A 19181-nucleotide genomic window follows, 5' to 3' on the forward strand; every position below is an offset into this window, starting at 1 on the left:
TTTGTAGTTTGCTTCAAGGTCATGTTCTTTGGTATCACTCTGCATCAGCAGTGTACTGGCAGGGACACTGGCTGTGTGCATTAGCTTCTTGCATGAGTGTAAACAGGCTTATCTGCAGTATAAACTGTTATCACCTGCTGTCCTGCATCCAGCTCTGGGGCACCCAACATGAAAAAAATGTGGAACTGATGGAGTAAGTCCAAAGGAGGCCACAGAGATGCTCCAAGGGCTGAAGCACCTCTCCTATGGAGACAGGCTGAGAGAGCTGGGCTCATTCAGCCTGGAGAAGAGAAGGCTCCAGGGAGACCTTAAAGCAGCTCCAGTGCCTAAAAAGGCCAACAAGAAAGCTGGAGAGGGGCTTTTGACAAGGGCAGGTAGGGACAGGACAAGGGGGAATGGCTTTAAACTGACAGAGGGGAGATTGAGATGGGATCTGAGGAAGAAGTTCTTCCCTGTGAGGGTGGTGAGGCCCTGGCACAGGTTGCCCAGAGAAGCTGTGGCTGCCCCATCCCTGGCAGCGTTCAAGGCCAGGTTGGAAGGGGCTTGTAGCAACCTGGTCTAGTGGAAGGTGTCCTTGCCTATGGCAGGGGGTTGGAACTGGATGAGCTTGGAGGTCCTTTCCAGCCCAAACCATTCTGGGATTCTGTGATCACTGTTAGGTTTCAGAGTTCGCTAAAGCTGAGATACAAAACAATAGATGTCTTACTCTTCCTGGAGCTATTATCAGAGGCATCGCTGCATCAGTTCCTTGAAATTATTTTTCAGAAATCTTCTGTTCTTATAAACACAGTATATTTGAGCATATATTCTAGTATTTTCTTTTGACAGCTGGGACTTTTCAAAGTATCTTGCCATATAGTGACAGGATATAGATTCTGAAGGGAGTTTTCACAAGGGAATAACAGAAATCATCACTGTCTGGTTTCTATGTTTGCTTTATGTAGTCATTACAGAAAAAAAACCTTCTCTAGAGAAGCCATTTTACAGTAGGACCATAAATTACTTCTCTTCGGGAGCCACCTTCTCTGTAATCTGCAGTACTGGAGCCAGGGAAGACTGGTCTCTTGTGTCTTTAATTCATCTCTGTTTAATACACACTTCCTGTGCAAATCCCACCAGCTGCCTGTGTCGTGTTGAGGGAAGTGTTTTCTTTTGGACTGGCAGCTTTCCTTGTCTAGTCAAATGGCGTGCTGACAGGTTTTATCACCAGACCTTCACCGTCAGATCCTATTGTAAGCCCAAATTGAGTCTTGTATTAGTTACTAGTTGATAAGGGTTATGTAATTGTCTTAAATGAATCTTGGGAACAAACACAAGTTCCATTTCATACCAGTTAAACGTCTATTAATTTCTGAACCTGTAAGGCATTTTCTTTTCCATACAATAGAGAGGAATTCTGAACACATTTTACACAGTTGCAGATATTGAATCCTTTGTACATTTTAGAGGCCTCTGTACACCTTAACCCACCTGAGCAGGGTTAGTAAAGATTTCTGTAAAATATCCCTTTGAATATATGGAAAGAAGCATGCAGAGGAGTTAAGGGTCTTTGAAGAATTCCAGGGGGATAGTTTCTCTGTAGACTGGAGGTGTCATAAATGTGGAACCTATTATGGCTGAAGTGGGAAAGCTGTGTGGCCTGACAGTGTGCAGAGAACTGATAATACCAGAATCTTAGAATCCCAGAATAATTTAGGTTGGAAGGGACCTTAAAGCTCTTCCAGTTCCAACCCCTTTTTATAGAGAGAGACACCTTCCACTAGACCAGGTTGCTCCAAGTCCCATCCAACCTGGCCTTGGACACTGCCAGGGATGGGGCAGCCACAGCTTCTCTGGGCAACCTGTGCCAGGGCCTCACCACCCTCACAGGGAAGAACTTCTTCCTCAGATCTCATCTAAATTTAAATCTCTGTCAGTTTAAAGCCATTCCCCCTTGTCCTGTCCCTTCCTGCCCTTGTCAAAAGCCCCTCTCCAGCTTTCTTGTCAGTCCCTTTAGGCACTGGAAGCTGTTCTAATGTGTCCCTGGAGCCTTCTCCAGGCTGAACACGCCCAGCTCTCTCAGTCTGTCTCCATAGGAGAGGTGCCCCAGCCCTTGGAGCATCTTCATGGCCTCCTCTGGACTCACTTCGACAGCTTCACATGTTGGGGGCCCCAGATAATGGGCCTTTGGAGTCTGTACACCTGTTACAGTGAGATCCTCGTCTGTAAACTGAGGCTCTTGATCCTTAGTTATGAAGAGCAAGAGCAGTAGCATGATGGTGTGGGTCCTTGGAGTGGTGGGGTCCTTGAGTTCACTTTGGCAGATTTGCCTTTTGCTTGTGAGAGTTGCAACACACATGGCATTGTCTGACTTCTGTTTGTGTTTCAGTTCTGGTGTCAAAAGCTTGGAGGAAGTTTGCCTTCAGGTAACAGATCTTCTGCCTGGCCTCAAGAAGCTACGGAATCTGCTCCCCGAACATGGCTGTCTATTACTGTCTCCAGGGAACTTCTGGCAGAACGATCGTGAGCGATTCAATGCTGACCCAGATATCATCAAAACCATCCACCAGCATGAACCAAAGACATTACAAACATCAGCTACTCTCAAAGGTAAGATGCTGAAGTGCCAAAGAAGCTGTTGAGAAATGTTTACAGCTTGCATTGCTGTTTTGTCCTTGGTACTTCCAACATCTTGATTGCCAATATTACCAAATGCAGTGGCATTTTGTTACAGCATCCAAAATGAGGCAACTAAATGTATGTCATCTCTCATTTTATATCTGTATTTGAACTCAGCTCTGTATTTGTGCAATACAGTCTCAGTCAGACTCCTTTCTGTAGGTGTAAAAATAGCAGGTAAGTTGTCCAAGTCTTTTTGTTCCTCTTACTCTGTGTGCTCCAGCCCATCTTTGTCCCTCATACTATTGTCTGTCAAGACTGCCTCATTATTACTGGTAAATGAACATTCATCCTGCTGCCTCTTGTGTGCTCACTCATAGTTGCTCACATTTAGCCCAAGTATCATAAAAGTATATTTCTCTCTTAATTAAGAAAACCCTCTGACCATGGCTGCGATCATACACTTTAGTGGTACCATAAGGCCAGAGGAAACGCTGTTCGTTTGCTTCTAAAGGAGCTTTGTAAATGTCAGGAAGCCTTTAACATGATGTGTCTGAAAAAGGGGTTTGTAACTCTAAAGTAGGTTTGGTTTAAAGGTTACTTTTTGAGCATACAGAGCGTATGCACACTGGGGCTTGGAGGCACAGGGACCCTCTCTGAGAGCTCATGCACAAATGAGATAGAGCTCCACAATATCCTGGGAATTCCTGAGAACAGTGTCAGTGTTATCATTATCCCTGGTTTTTAAGGTCTGCATTTTGGTGCACAAGATCAGCAGAAGAGACATTAAACAGCCTTTTGCAATGCAAGGTCTGCCAGGAACCTCTGTTTCACATCTGACATGCACAAAACCAAGTGTCCAAGGTTTTCTTTGGCTGCATCTTTAAAGGAAATGCCTGTCTCCACTGTGGAAAGACGAATTGGGTGGCCTCTTGACATGCCTTTACAGTAACACACAGAGTTGGAGGAGCAAACAGGAGGAATTGGAGGTGCATGTAGCTCATCCAGCTCAGAGATGGTGTGAAGTGGCTCACAATCATAAAATCACAGACTGGTTTGGGTTGGAAGGGATCTTGAAGCTCATTCAGTTCCAATCTCCTGCCACAGGCAAGGACACTTTTCACTAGATGAAGTTGCTCTAAGCCCTGTTCGACCTGGCCTTGCATACTTCCAAGGCAATACTGGAGCGCTCCTGTGCGTGGACACAGACTCTTCAGGAAGGAGAGGCTGGAAGGGTGAGGATTGTCCTTTCATGAGTGAGCAGGGGAACATGTGGAGCTTTGCTTAGGAATAAGTGATGATCTAGTTGAGAACTTATGGATCAGGATTAGAGGGCAGAACCTGTGTGCTACAGAATGCCCTGTCAGGAAGAAGCTGATGACAGACAACTTCGCCGCAGGAAGATTTTTCTTGTGCTTGAAGGGAATGCCTGTGGTTTAATTTGCGCCTGTTGCCTCTTGTCTTGTCAGGGACATCTTCCACTCAGCCTGTCAATTTTGTTGTTATCCTAATGTTCCATTCATACTGTGTGTTTGCAGACCTGTTGTTTGGACTCCCTGGGAAGTACAGCGGGGTGAACCTCTACAATAGGAAGCGAGTGGTATCATACACTGTCACCCTGGGTCTCCAGCGATATGATTCCAGGTAAGGAGCTTTGGCTGTGCTATTTTTATGTTAGGGATCCCTTGTTCAATTCTTGGCTAATTTTCTGTTTGCTCTGCTCTGTTTATTGATATGTTTTTCTTTAATCTCTATTTTTTTTGTGGGTTAGGGTATTTTAGGATCTTCTGAACATTGCTGTAGAAAAACAGGGCACTGGTTTTGGCAGAAAGCTTGCTGTGTTTTAGGGCAATGAAATACTATCCATTCTCAGTTTCTCTTCTAAAAAAGAAGTCTATATAATGCCCAGAGGTGCCAGTGGGAGTTCCTCCCATGATGGCTTCATCTGCACACAGAGCTGCCATGCTGCAGCCAAGGCCCAGTAGGTCTGTTTTGACCCAGTTCCTGCTACAAGTCGTTTGCTTTCCAGTAAGTGCTAACTGAACTGGTACCACCTGTGAAACCCCTTTGGCAACGTTGGCAAAGCTGGCTTGGATTGAGTGCATCTGAGGACGAAACACTCTGCTCAGTGCTGCACAGAATTCCCCAAGGGATGCCTAGAATAGAATTGACAGCACTGTAGTTGAAACTTTCTCTTCTGCTGCCCATGCAAGAACCCTGCAGCCTCAAGGACTGTCATGTAGCACCTTTCATCAACTGTAATTACATAAAATTCAGGGGATGATAGAGTCTACAGTGTATTCTGTTCCCCAAGGCCAAGATTTTGGATGATGAGCCCTTGCTTTAGGCAGTTTTCATTGAATCCTAGAATCCCAGGTTGGAAGGGACCTCAAGGATCACCTGGTCCAACCCTTCTAGGGAAAGCATGGCTCACCCTACATGGCCCAGCACCTTGTCCAGCCGAATTTTAGCAGTGTCCAGTGTTGGGGAGTCACCACTTCCCTGGGGAGATTATTCCAGTGGCTGATTGTTCTCAGTGTGAGAATTTTTCCTCTTGCATCCAATTGGAATCTCTCCAGGAGTAACTGGAGCCCATCAGCCCTCATCTTTTGTATGTGACTCCCTCCCTGTGAAAAGGGAGTCTCCATGTTCTTTGTGGCCACTCTTTAAATACGAACATGATGATGAGGTCTCCCCTGAGACCTGTCCGCATCTTTTTCGTATAATGGGGACCAAAACTGAACACAGTATTCCAGGGGTGCCCTGACAAGTGCTGAATAGGACAATGACATCTTTACGTCTGCTGGTGATGCCCTTGTTGATGTTCCCAGCATCCAGCTGAGTTTTCGCAGCTACCTGTTTCATAGAAATCAAGGTCTGTGAGGTTGCCACAGTAGAGATATGGCACATGTAGTTTGTGCCTCAGAGGAATAGACTTTAGGAGTCAGGCCTAGAGAGAGCCATGCTTTGTTAGCCTATGAATCTGTGGAGCTTCTTCCTATTTGATCTATACCCACTGAGTTTCTCCACGGAATGATGTGCTGGTTGTTGCGTACAGTGTAATTGACATCCTCCTGCTCGCTTTCCGGCTCAGGTTCCTCAGCAGCCTCCGCTCTCGTCTCAAGCTGCTGCATCCCAGCCCTAACTGCACGCTGCGAGAGGAGAACATCGTTCATGTCCACTTCAAGGAAGAGATTGGCATTGCTGAGCTGATACCCCTCGTCACCACCTACATTATACTCTTCGCATACATCTACTTCTCCACACGTAGGTTTGTGGGGTGGAGAGACCTGAGGGGAGAGCGAGCTAATGAGCCACCTCCACACCTGCCAGCTGAATTTATGTGCAGCATCAGTGATGCGGTGCCCTTTCCCTGCCTACAGATAAGAGAGACTCCTGTCTGTGCCCTGCAGTTCCCTCCTGTTTCGGCAGGAAAGGTGGTGTTGAAATTGTACCCTGAACTGTCATGGAAAGAATTGATAGTCCTGTTTATCTGATTTCTGCTAGTCTGTCCCTCTTAGCAGTGTGGTGGTATTCCTTGTGATGTCTTCTGAGGAGCTTTCTGTTTTAGGCAACTTTAAATCCATTAGTAATGACATTTTTCCAGTTTAGAGAGACTAATTCATTGTCAGACAGATCAAATACGTGTTTTGAGGTGGTGGTTTTAGACTTTAACAAGCCACATTCAGTGGTTAGTGCCTTTTTTATGCCTCAGCAGTGCTGTACTGGAGCTAGTTTGAGCCGCAAGCTGTGCATGTCTCTGTCCTTCCCTTGTTACTGTACTTCTTACACACTGGGAGGGCCTGGGAGCCGCATTTCATTGAGGCTGAACTACCATTATTTCTGGGTTCAGGGTATTAAGCTACCTGATGAAATAAGTCAGGATGAGGAACCCTTCTTGTGTTTATAAGTTATCTTCTTTTACTTGGTAACCAAGACTTTGCATTCTTTATTTCAGGGAAAATTGACATGGTGAAATCGAAGTGGGGTCTGGCACTGGCAGCGGTGGTGACAGTGCTCAGCTCTCTGCTCATGTCCGTTGGGCTCTGCACGCTGTTTGGTTTGACACCTACGCTTAATGGAGGGTATGTTTCCAGCAACAGACCTCTTCCTGAGGAAGGGCAGATGGAGGTGAAATAATTTGAAAACAGCTGTTAAGTGCTTAATCTTTAAGATCTGGTGTTTTTAAAATAAGCTTATGTGATATTCTTTTACACACTCCTATGCAAAATTATTATGCTTCCCAGGGCTGAAGGACCATGTGTTTCTCTGCTGGCCAACAAATAGACCTGACTGGGCCCCAGTCTCCCTGGGGATGCTTTATTGCATAGCAGTTGGCTTTTTCTGCCTAAAGCAGAAGGAATTGTTTACTTTATTTATAACTTGATTTCCTGGCAGCTAAATAGGCTCTCCCATACCTTCCTCCTGCAGTGACTTGCTGTGCCATTCAGAAGGACTTGTTACCTTTCTTCTGGATGAGGGAGGTTTGTTACATTATACTCAGCAAATCTTTAAGGGTGGCAGAGCTGACCTGTGGTATGTGTGTCTGGGAGGCTGCCAGGGTGACTTCGCATCCAGCACTGATAGTTGTCTGCTCTTCTTTTAATGGGTTCCTGTGCATGTCAGAATTGGCATCTGGGACTTACGGGGTTACTGCCACGTGTTATATTTGTGTCAAGCTGAAAACCCTTGAGAAGGCTCTTAACTGGCACCTCACCTACGCAAGTTCTACACTGTTCATTCCTCATTAATTAAAGTTCCTTTTGGAATCTTCCAGCTTTCGGATCCCTTTCATAAGTAGTTAAGGAAATATCCCTCATTTTTCTTGCCATCACTGTCCTTAAAGCTGTATGGTACAGGAGCACTGAAAAGTCTGACCCCTGAGGGGTGAGTCTCTCCCCCAGAGAGAGTGCTGGGGAGAGTTTACCAGGAGCCAGTCCTAGATGGAGGAATTCCTCTCCTAGAAGCCTAAAAAGTGTGATGAATAATTGACTTCAGAAAATGCAATAGTTGTTGTTTCTGGTTTCACCACTGTTGTGCCTTGGAACCTTAATTAGGGATCAAGACTCTGTTGTTCGGTGAGCTATACAAATAAAACAGAGGCGATCCACTGGGAGTTTGTAGTTTTAATACAAGAAAAAAGGCAATATTTGGATGTGGATACATGGGAACTGTTCCAAGGGAATGGGTAAAGCGATGATCAAGATCTGTGTTTACTGTCACCCTTACTGTTGTCATACAGAAGGGCTAAACTAAGTTATCCATCCTACAGGATAACAAGAGTTAATTCAGTCCTTATTTCTAAAAAAAAAGAAAAATAATCTAATTTTCCAGCAAAATTTCTTTGCTTAATTCTTGCAATACTTTATAAATCATCTTTATTTACACAGAAGACCCTTGGATTCCATGCTGATGGGGTCTGATGACAAGGTTTGGTTTGTTTTTTCACTTGTGGTGACCTTTTCCTGATTCCTCAGTGCCTGCCAGAGCACTTTCTCTCTAGTTCCCTGATTCCTGATGGAAGGCGGAGTGTTCCTGGTGTGTCACACACCCGTGCAGCACGCTGGGGTTTGGCTGGCATAGGGTGCAGAGAATGGTTCAACTTTGATCTGGCTTTCAGCCTTTTTGATCTGTTTTGTTTACAGCACAGCCTTCCAGATGTGGGTGTGTTTGTTTTTCATGGGACTTGTATTTATGATAAGCTCTTTTCCATTGCTGTTTTTTCTAAGGTATTAAAATAAAGCTTGTTTCTTAGATCCCATCTAAATCTCCCCTCTGGCATTGTAAATCAATTAAAATGTGCCTCCACCCTCTCTCCGCCCCTTCTCTTTCCAGGAAGGAGCATGCCAGGAGCTTCTTCTTCACAACTCATCTCAATCTCCCCTCTATCAGGTTAAAGCTGTTCCCCCTTGTCCTATCCCTACAGGCCCTTGTCAAAAGCTCCTCTCCAGCTTTCTTTTCTTTGGATTTTGTTTTTTGGTTGTTTGGTTTTGGGGTTATTTTTCCTGTAATCTTGCTTTCAGTGGCAGTCTTGCTGTTTCAGCTTGCTGTTTGTTCAAGGAATCAACTGGCATGAAGTAGCTGAGTTAGCAGAAGTGGTTCCAGACAGATGTTTTCCCCGGCTGAGCTTGTAAGGCGCAGGCTGCTGGCAGCAGTATGTGTGCAAATGTTGTTGAAGCTCGTGTCAGATGGCCAGAGGCGATCAAAACCAGCGTTTGGCAAGGTGGCCCTTGGGGTTACAGCAGGTGATGCCACGAAGCAGGAGGTGTTCTTCTGGAACCCTATCGTTTACCTGTCTTGGCTGTTAGTGATGTGCCAAGGGGTGTGAGTGCAGGCACGCAGTCTCCTTTTGGATCCATACATACCAGCACAGCACAAATCCAGTACCCTCCACAATGGAAGCTTTAGTTTTGCTTAAGTTTAGCTGGAGGGAAATGGAGAGATATACTGTCTACCATGTTCTGGTACAGAACAGCTTCTTCTCGCTGATTTGGACTGCCAGTCGTTCAAAAGAGAGAAAAAAGTTTAGGAGTGAGAAGAAGAGTTGAGTAAATTCATGGTGGTTACCTTGGGTAATCTTACTTTTGTATGTGCATATATTCATGAAGGGCAAATCCATTTCAGTGTGTTTTCTTGACTCTTGGGTAGTAACTATCCGTGTCAGGATTTATTTATATGCATAAGCATATGCAGGTTTCGTGTTGTTATCAGTGTTGTGGCTTCCGAGGTACCTGGTGTACTGGAGAACAGAGCTCCATGTACTTTCTCCTCCCAACAGAGAAGTGCGTCATCATGTGTCTCCTTCATTGCCTGAGGCAATTACTTAGAGCAGCTTCAAGGGATGGAAGCTTTTGCCCACTGGGTACCTTCACCAGGCACTGCCCAAGCTCTTAACTTTTGAAGTTGCGTTTAATGTAATGCTTAGCTGTTGATTTAGCAGGATTTTCAGTGTCAGCAGTGGGCCATGCTCCCTACCCTCTTGTTGTCACGCTCTCCTGCTGGCTAACTGTCACTGAGTCTGTTGGCGGTGGTGTTCCAAGTCCCTGCTTTTTCATTTGCAGCTCTTTCTACTAGGCGCTGGAGAGACTTCCTGAGGGCACTGTCCCAACCCTGGGAAGCATTAAAGACTAATTTAGTGGTGGTCTGCAATGGCTATTTTTCAGCAAATGATGCAGCTTTGCAAAAACGTTAATGTCTGTCCAAAGCAGATGAAATACAGAACTCTTACCTCATCGTAGAGTAATATTTTATCTGAAGGGATTTGGCTAAGAGCACTGGATAGTGTTTCCTGACCTTGGCTTTGGGATGTGTGTTTGCTGCTTAACTTGCATTCTTCCTGTCTTTTCAACCCAGGATCTCATTCTCAGTTCTGGTTCTTTTCCCTCTAGAGAGATATTTCCATACCTGGTTGTAGTGATTGGCCTAGAGAATGTGTTGGTGCTCACCAAGTCAGTTGTCTCTACGCCTGTTGACCTGGAAGTGAAGCTACGCATTGCCCAAGGTATGCAGCCGGCTCTGCTCTGGAAAACGGCTAAAGAGAGAGAAAATTTGGATAACCAAGGACTGGGAGATGGGGAATGATCTTAATTCTGGTTTATGAAGGAAACTAGGACTGTGTGTGTGGAATGTCAATTGTATTTATTAATCTTTGTACTGTTAATTCCAAGAGCTAATAGAAACCTGTAATTGTGGGCACTGATTTTAAAGACTGAAGCATTGGCTGAACAAGTTTAAAAAGCATTGGTAAGGGAGAACTGTATCTCCTGGTATAGATATTTGGCACCTTGACCTCTTGTGACATGAATATTGTTAAGAGCAGTCCACAGGTCATAAGAAGTTCTACTGAGTCTGTGACAAAACTATCTTCCCTAATATGTATGCACTCTGTACCTGCGTAAGGATTTGAGTGTGCTCAAACCATGGCTGAATGGACTTTGCAAACTTAAAAGATGATTCTAAACATCAGGGAAGAGAGATTCTAGAGGGATGCCCAGAAAAATCTACCTAGTTTTAAAACCACAAACGGTTTGTATCCTAGATCAAAAACAGGGCTCAAAACCTCAGTCCTTTATACTTCTGAATCCCTGTACTGCCCTGTGCAGACCCCTCTAACTGCTTAAATCAGGAGATTTGTTTTGTGAGCTGAGGGTCATCCTCACCTCCCTTTAGTTAATGCTAATCACAGAATCCTAGAATCCCAGGTTGGAAGGGACCTCAAGGATCACCTTGGTCCAACCTTTCTAGGCAAGGCATGGCCCAGCACCCTGTCTAGCTGAATTTTGGCTGTGTCCAACACTGGGAAGTTACCACTTCCCTGGGAGATTATTCCAGCGGCTGATTGTTCTCTGTGTGAAAATTTTTCCTCTTGTGTCAGCTGGAATCTCCCCAGGTGTAACTTGTGCCCATCACCCCTTGTCTTTTCCATGGAACTCCCTCCCTGTAAAAAGGGAGTCTCCATGTTCTTCATGGCCACCCTTTAAATACTGGAACATGGTGATAAGGTCTCCCCTGAGCTTTCTTTTCTGTAGGCTGAACTCAGCTCTCTCAGCCTTTTTTTATGCTGAAAAAGCATAGTTTCTCAGTCCTTGGATCATTTTTGTAGCTCTTCTCTGGACCCTCTCCAGCCTGTTCACATCTGTTTTGTATAGCAGGGACAAAATAATCCCACGAATAAAGATATTGGGAGCCTGCAATCCAACTCTTTGACTTTGATATTCAAAATAGGTCAGGGGAGTTTTAGTTTGAAAGTGCCTTTTTGCCTATTGTCTGTAGATACCTAATTTTGAAGAAAGAAAATTCGGTTCCTTTTTTGTTATGCTCATGTCTGTCTATTAGTGAACAGTCTCCTTTTACCTGCCTTTTGGTGTTCTTTCTCCAGGTTTGAGCAATGAGAGCTGGTCGATTATGAAGAACATGGCAACAGAGCTTGGGATTATCTTGATCGGGTATTTCACCCTTGTCCCTGCCATCCAGGTGAGTGTGATTGATTGGTCTCAGTTTGCACTGTTTTGTGCACTGTTTTCTGGAGTGTGTCCAGAGGAGGCCATGAAGATGTTCTGAGGGCTGGAGCACTTCTGCTGTGGAAACAGGCTGAGAGAGCTGGGCTGGTTCAGCCTGGAGAAGAGAAGGCTCCAGGGACACCTTAGAGAAGCTCCCAGCACCTAAAGGGGCCCACAAGAGACTGGAGAGGGGCTTTTGACAAGGGCAGGTAGGGACAGGACAAGGGAGAATGGCTTTAAACTGACAGAGGGGAGATTGAGATGAGATCTGAGGAAGAAGTTCTTCCCTGTGAGGGTGGTGAGGCCCTGGCACAGGTTGCCCAGAGAAGCTGTGGCTGCCCCATCCCTGGCAGTGTTCAAGGCCAGGTTGGATGGGGCTTGGAGCAACCTGGTCTAGTGGAAGGGGCTGGCAGGGGGTTGGAACTGGATGAGCTTTGAATGTCCCTGCTAACCGAAACCATTCTGTGATTCTGTGACTGAGACATGAAGGTGCTGCAGGAACACACTGTGCCATATTCTGCTTCCCTCTCTGCCTGATTATATCAAGAGGTTGTTAGTGGGAAATCCATACATCTATACAATGTGGCTCCCCTTGGCTCTTTCCGGGAGCCAGCCTTTTGGCCAGCAGCTGCCGTTGCGTCCTTCCAGTAGCTGGGCTTACACATTCAGTTCATCCAGTAGCTGGCCCTGGATCCTTCTCTCCATGGTTGCCTTACACACACACGCGTGCGCACATACACATGTGCACAACTGAGTCTCTCAGTTGCCCACAGTCCCTCTGGCAGTTAGCCTGGAGCCCCTCGTCTATCTGTTTTCCAACTCCTCCATCTCTGTAGCTCAGGAACACACACATTCCTGTCTCCCAGGCCACTCACTCTGCTCAGCAGCTGCTTGGCTCAACAGTCACTAGTGATCACACGCCAACACTGATATGCTCCAGTTGCTGGTGACCCAGACACATGAGCTGCACCTTGTAAGTGGATGTAAGGAAAAAACAAAACCCTACTGCAAAATACCTGCTTTACAAATTAGGGTGGGCAGCCCGCCTGGAGCTCTTTTGCCAGACTGACAAATCTATGGGTTTTTGCAATCACTGATACCACCGCCTCTGTTTTCATGGGTGGGTAAACCAAAACCTCAAGGTAGAATGATCTGTCAGGGGTCATGTCGTTAGGTCTGTGTTGCACTGAAAATAGCATCCAGGTCTACTGCCTCACAGTGTGTTGCTTTCTCTGCTGCCCAGCTCCCTTTTTAGGACTGTGCTTGCTGAGTTGTATCAGGAGCCTGATGGCATTTGATTTCTGATCCTTGACCACACAGGGCTTGCTCCTGGTGGGCCACCTGACTGGCAGTGCTGCCTAGACAAATCCTCATCACTAATGCTATAGCACCTCTGCATCCAGACTTCAGGGAGCTGTCAGCCCATTCTCTCTGGAAATTCCTAGCAGGCGCAGTCAGCAAGCAAAGGCAGGAGCACCCAGTGTCTGCATAAGCTGGAGGCTACTCTGGGCCCTCACTAGGTTGTCGCTGGCCACCGTGTAGGTGGCCTTCATGAGTGGGGTGAGTTGTGTGTATCCTTGCTTTAACATCAGGGACTCCCCAGTAGGGCCTGCAGATTAAAGCCTAGGATAATCTAAGAGGATTAAACATTCAGGTGGGACTGGAGCATTCCAAGTTGAACTTGGCGGTTCCTGAGCTGCTCTCTCAGTATCCCAAGAGGACAGCAAAAGAGGAGCTTTAGTGGAAATCCCCAGGCTACAGCTGGCCATCTGTCGTGGCCAGATCTTGTTTGTATTTGAAGCTGATTGCAGAGACTGCTCAGCTCAGACATTGACACGATCCATCCTTTGGGTCTAAACTGGGCTCATTCATGTGCTGTATCAGTATCTTTTGGCCTCTTGTTTCATGGCTATGTTGCTTAACCTCAGAAAGTGAAATCTGACGGTGTCTGTGGAGCGAGTGTAGTGCTAGCAACCCTGCCATGGGGACACTGCCGCGACAGGTCACATCTCGTGTTGCTCTCTGCTGGAGAGGAGCTTGCACAGTGCACTGGTGACAGGAGATAGAGGAGTTGTGATCAAAGGGACAAGGCAGAGTCAGGTGGTGGGGTCAGTAGAACTATGGGAAGCAGTGACAGAATGCCCCCACCCCTGTGTTATCTCTATTAAAGTACTCCTGCCTATGACAGTGTTTTGACACATGTGATGATATAGAATAGAGTCACAGGGTTTGGATTGAAGGGATCTTAAAGCTTACCTGGTTCCAACCCCCTGCTATGGGCAGGGACATCTTCCACTTACAGCCCCATCCAACCTGGCCTTGAGCACTGCCAGGGATGGGGCAGCCGCAGCTTCTCTGGGTAACCTGTGCCAGGGCCTCACCACCCTCACAGGGAAGAACTTCTTCCTAGTGTCTAATCTAAATCTACCCTTTGCTAATCCAGTCTCTGCTGTCCCCATGATCCTGTCTTTCCTTGGATGCTTGCTTTCTCCAGAGGAGGAATCCGGCAGGGATGCTCTCTGTTAAAAGACTGACAGCTGCTCTGCTGAAGGCTGGTACAAGCCCCTTATCTTGGTCCTTGAGAGTGAAGGACACTGTACAGATAATGTGCTGTAGTCACGTCGCAGAGTCCAAGGAAATCTGGCAGGAAGAGAGCCAGGCTGCGTAAATCTGGCAGGGACCTTTGCTCAGGCTATGAGGTGCTGGGGTCATACAGGTGCTCTCTGGTATTGGGAATGACAAAAGAGGGAGGCATTTCTCTGCTGAAGGCTCTTGCCTGCCCCAAGGGCTGTAATGGGTCTTATTTTAATCAGTTACTCTAGTGCAACTCATGTAGCAGAAAGGAATTTTCTATGTTTGCCATGGCTGTCCTTGTCCTAAAATAGTTTGGCTTCAGGTGAGAACTGTGCATCCACTTAATTCATAGAATCATAGCATGGTCTGGGTTGGAAGAAACCTTAAAGCTCATCCAGTTCCAACCCCCTGCCAGGGGAAGGGACACCTTCTCTCATAACTGTGAGCAGCAATGAAATGCTTTTGCCTTGCATTGCATGTGTGCAGAGACCCCTCTTCTCCTGGCACTGTGTTGCTGTTGAAGGCCCTCATCCTGTGCTTTCCATCTCTTATTTGCTACCTTCTTCTGAAGGTCACACGCCAACAGCCCATTCTGCACCCGCTGAAGTAACTTTGGGGTTTGCCATAGGGTTTGCAGTATTCGAGTGTAAGAAGTTTGTAGATTTCCAGGGTAGCAGCTTCAGGTGCCTGATTCTGTGTGGAGTAAGTGGAAGCATTAACAGAATTCATCTCTCTCCATGCAGAGCCTGCCACTGGGGGAGCCTGTGTTTGCCAAGGTCTGGGTGAAATCCAGATGGATGTTGCTTTCCTTCTGGTTTTCTCCCAGAGAGAAATCTGGGTTGAGTTTTCAGCCTTGTGCTTTCAAAACCCTGTGTCAGATGTATCTGTTGATTGCTTATGTTTCAAGAACAGTTTGGACAGGATGGGGAGGCTTCAAGGTTTCTTTGAAGGTTTTAGGTAGCCTGTCATGCCACCCTTTTCATTTCACTGGACTGATGTTGGCTTCCAGGAAGGTGCTGGGATGGACATATGAAGGAGAAGAACAAAAATCAATCTCTGCGGCTTCTCTCCTTCCTCTTAGCTGGATGTGGCCTGGCTTGGTCTGCAGGCAGTGTGAATGCCACCCTTGGGGCACCAGCGCAGGCAGTGAACAGCAGTGGGTGTCTGCCAGCTCTGTCCTGCAAGTGGGGGCCAGATTCTGTAGTCTTTTGTTTAGCCCAAGCATTTTTACTCCTGCTTACGTTCAGCTCTTAATCTCCCCATTTTTACAAGGTCTTTTTTGGGTCCTGACAGGAATTTGTACCTTCAAGGGAAACAAGCTGCTTCTCCAAATACTTTAATTCTAAGTTGCTGTGAAGTTTTGAGTGTAGTGGGGAGAGGGGATGGCCCTTGGCACTAACAGGGATTAGGGCAAGAGTGTGCATTTGTTTTACAGAGGGACTTGGGAGCTGACTGCATTTCTGGTGCTGAGCAGAATCTTTTAATCCTTATTTTGGGAAGTGGGACAGTGCAAACATCATGAAGCTCTACAAAGCCAAGTGTGAGGTCCTGCACCTAGATCAGGGCAATTCCAAGCACAAAAACTGGCTGGGGGAGACTAGGTTGAGAGCAGCCCTGAGGAGAACGACTTAGGGGTGTTGGTTCATGAGAAGCTCACCATGACCGCCACCAACATAAGAAGGATATGTAGCTATTGGAGTGAATGTAGAGGAAACCACAAAGATGCTCTGAAGGCTGGAGCACCTTTGCTATGGAAACAGGCTGAGAGAGCTGGGCGTGTTCAGCCTGGAGAAGAGAAGGCTCTGGGGAGACCTCAGAGCAGCTTCAAGTGCCTAAAGGGGCCAACAAGAAAGCTGGAGAGGGGCTTTTGGCAAGGGCAGGAAGGGACAGGACAAGGGGGAATGGCTTTAAACTGACAGAAGGGAGATTGAGATGAGATGTGAGGAAGAAGTTCTTCCCTGTGAGGGTGGTGAGGACCTGGCACAGGTTGCCCAGAGAAGCTGTGGCTGCCCCATCCCTGGCAGTATTCAAGGCCAGGTTGGATGGGGCTTGGAGCAGGAAGGTGTCCCTGCCCGTGGCAAGGGATTGGAACTGGATGAGCTTTGAATGTCCTTTCCAACCCAAACCATTCTAGGATTCTAGGATTCTGTCATTGTTTCTGCAGTGACACCTGCTGGGGAAAGCAGAGCATTACAGGAAATTCATGAGCACCGGCTTTTTCCCATCTATTTGTTATTTAGAGAACTCTTGAGGGTGGGTATGGGACTTCTTTTCCAGGGGCGAAATTTGCCCATCGAACAGACGTTAGCCAAAAGTGTGATTTAAGCAGAACCTTTTTAGTTGGAGCCCTGGAGGATGACTACAAACAAGTACACAGGGGTACAGGACTTCCGTGGTCCGTCTATGGTTGGAGAGAGATTGATGCGGTTCCTGGGCAACCTGTGTTCCCAGAGGAATTTTAAATCAGGGTGGAGGTTTATTGATAAAAGGCAGGAAACTCACTGCTGGAGGCCGAGAGCTCTGGCTGGAGCCCTGCCATGGGTTTGTGAACTGGGAAAACATCCTCTGCTGGTTTTTCTTATGGTGCTGTGATGTTTTATGGCTACGAAGAACAATGAGTGTGAGTCCGAGTAAATGCACTCTTGAGTTTTCACACAGGCATTCCTAGCATGAAACTCTCAGCTATTACAAGTTATGGATTACAGAATTTGTCAGTCAGATACGCCCAGGCCTGCACTCTGGGCAAGAGTTTGCTGAGTTTTCCTTTTTCTGAAGTTGGAATACTTATTGTTGTCACCATAGCTAATTTGTGTGTCCCGTATGCAGGAATTCTGCCTCTTTGCTGTGGTTGGCCTCGTGTCTGACTTCTTTCTACAGATGTTTTTCTTCACTACTGTGCTGTCCATTGACATTCGCCGTATGGAGGTAAGGAAGGGCCAAGAACATGGGGGTTTGCCTTGGGTTTTCCTTCTCTGCCGTTGGAGTAGGATAAAGGAAGCACAGCCTGTGATTTTTCACACTAAACAGAGAAGACCAAGCCATAAAAGTTCTGGGGCAGTACTTGCTGGTTAGATATGTACAGGTACTAGGGGCAGGACACCTGAGGGAACAAGATACCTTCAGGTAAATAAACAACGCGGATTTGAGGTAAAAAACCCAAGCATGTCCTGGGCTGCATCACCAGCAACATGACCAGCAGGTTGAGGGAGGGGATTCTCCCCCTCTACTCTGCTCTTGTGAGACCCCCCCGTGCAGTCCTGCATCCAGCTCTGGGGCTCCAACATAAGAAGGAGCTGGAGCTGTTGGAGCGAAGCCAGAGGAGGCCACAAATATGCCCAAAGGGCTAGAGCACCTCTGCTATGGGGACAGGCTGAGAAGGTTGGGCTTGTTCAGCCTGGAGAAGAGAAGGCTCCAGGGAGACCTTAGAGGGCAGGGATAAGACAAATGGGAAGCCGTGCCTGCCCCATCCCTGGCAGTGCTCAAAGTCAGGTTGGATGGGGCTTGGAGCGACCTGGTCTAGTGGACGGTGGGGGGGTTGGAACTGGATGGGCTTTACGATCCCTTCCAACCCAAACCATTCTGTGATTCAGTGAAGTGGGCTGGAAGCAGACATGGTGGCAGATGACCATGGCTGCTTGAAGAAGACATTATGTGCTGGAGAGAAGCTGGGACAGATTGTCCTGAGGGAGAAAGTGGGGACCCTGTGTCAGACATAGGCCTGTGCACACATTTCTCTCAAGGGATCTCCTTAGTGCAGCTCTCCCACGTTTGCTCTTCTCTCTGCAGCTCGCTGACCTGAACAAGCGGTTGCCAGCAGAAGCCTGCCTGCCCCCAGCAAAGCCTGTCAGCCGCTCTCAGCGCTACGAGCGGCAGCCGGCGATGCGGCCTGCCACCCCCCACACCATCACCCTGCAGCCCTCCTCTTTCAGGAACCTCCGCTTGCCAAAGAGGCTGCGCGTCATTTACTTCTTCGCCAGGACCCGCCTGGCCCAGAGGCTCATCATGGTGAGCAGTGCGGGGTTTGTTAGCTGGTGTCCCTTCCTGCACACTAATCCAAACCAAATAGGCTTTTGGGGGGGAAAACAGACCAACATTGTCACGCATCCTTGTTCCACTGCAAGACTTACGCTGCCCTGTGGTAAACCCAGTTCAAGAGGTGCACATCACTGTGCACGCATCAGCGGCAGGGCTCTGCTCTTTGCATGATGGTAGTGGATAATTTTCTGATATTTGCTTTGAGACAAAAATCTGCTTTTATATAAGCGGGTTTGTAAGGACCTTATGAGCAGGGAGGGAAGACTTCTACAGAGCAGAAATCATGGTTTTAGTTCCTGCAGGTAGTGTGGACTAAAGACATGGAGGTATTTTGCTACGTGACAGGCTGAGGCTTTTCCTTGTGCAGGTGTAACTGCAGTGGTTACACCAGTTACTGCCCCTGCTTGCCCCCTCCATCCCTGTTCTGAATGTCTATAATGCAAGTGAAAGAATTTGGGTACTCCTCAGCTCCACAAGCTGGTCCAGTCTGTTACTGTCAGCTAACGCTGCTGGCAGTTTAAATTCAACTAACACATCAGTCTGTGAAGCAAGGCTGCTGCAGTAGGTCTGTGGAGTTCAAGACCCAGAACCTGAATTAAGCCTTTCCAGCCCAATTTGAGGGTGGCAGAGGTGCTGGTCCCAGCACCAGTGAGGAGTCTCCTCCCCGCTGTTCATTTATGTGGGACAAGTGGGTTGCCATCAGGTTGAGTTGGATGGCTCACAGAAAAGTAATGCTCAGTTTTGTCTGTGCAACCTCTCCCAGTCATAGGATCATAGAGTGGTTTGGGTTGGAAAGGACTTAAAGCTCATCCAGTTCCAACCCCCTGCCGTGGCCAGGGATACCTCACACTATATGATGTTGCCCAAAGTTCTGTTCAACCTGGCCTTGACCATTGCTAGGGATGGAGCCTTTACTGCTTCTCTGGGCAACCCATTCCAGTGCCTCACCACCCTCACAGTAAAGAACTTCTTCCT

The 19181-nt window shown here is 47.2% G+C and overlaps 1 protein-coding gene across 2 annotated transcripts in view; it reads left to right on the plus strand.

Annotated features, from left to right (window-relative positions):
* The window catches only part of SCAP (SREBF chaperone), a 64026-nt gene that overhangs the window by 34302 nt on the left and 10543 nt on the right, over positions 1-19181 (plus strand). For both annotated transcript variants that reach the window (XM_061474436.1, XM_061474435.1), the window contains 8 exons: positions 2369-2589; positions 4137-4242; positions 5693-5865; positions 6557-6683; positions 9987-10099; positions 11477-11571; positions 16998-17096; positions 17958-18176. In XM_061474436.1, coding sequence (XP_061330420.1) covers positions 2369-2589; positions 4137-4242; positions 5693-5865; positions 6557-6683; positions 9987-10099; positions 11477-11571; positions 16998-17096; positions 17958-18176 — 1153 coding nt within the window. The remainder of the gene's footprint in view (positions 1-2368; positions 2590-4136; positions 4243-5692; positions 5866-6556; positions 6684-9986; positions 10100-11476; positions 11572-16997; positions 17097-17957; positions 18177-19181) is intronic.

This window comes from Pezoporus flaviventris, unplaced genomic scaffold, assembly GCF_033815535.1.
Source record: "Pezoporus flaviventris isolate CSIRO_AGI_PZ_B2104156 unplaced genomic scaffold, CSIRO_AGI_Pfla_v1 ptg000079l, whole genome shotgun sequence".
Taxonomy (NCBI): Eukaryota; Metazoa; Chordata; class Aves; order Psittaciformes; family Psittacidae; genus Pezoporus; species Pezoporus flaviventris.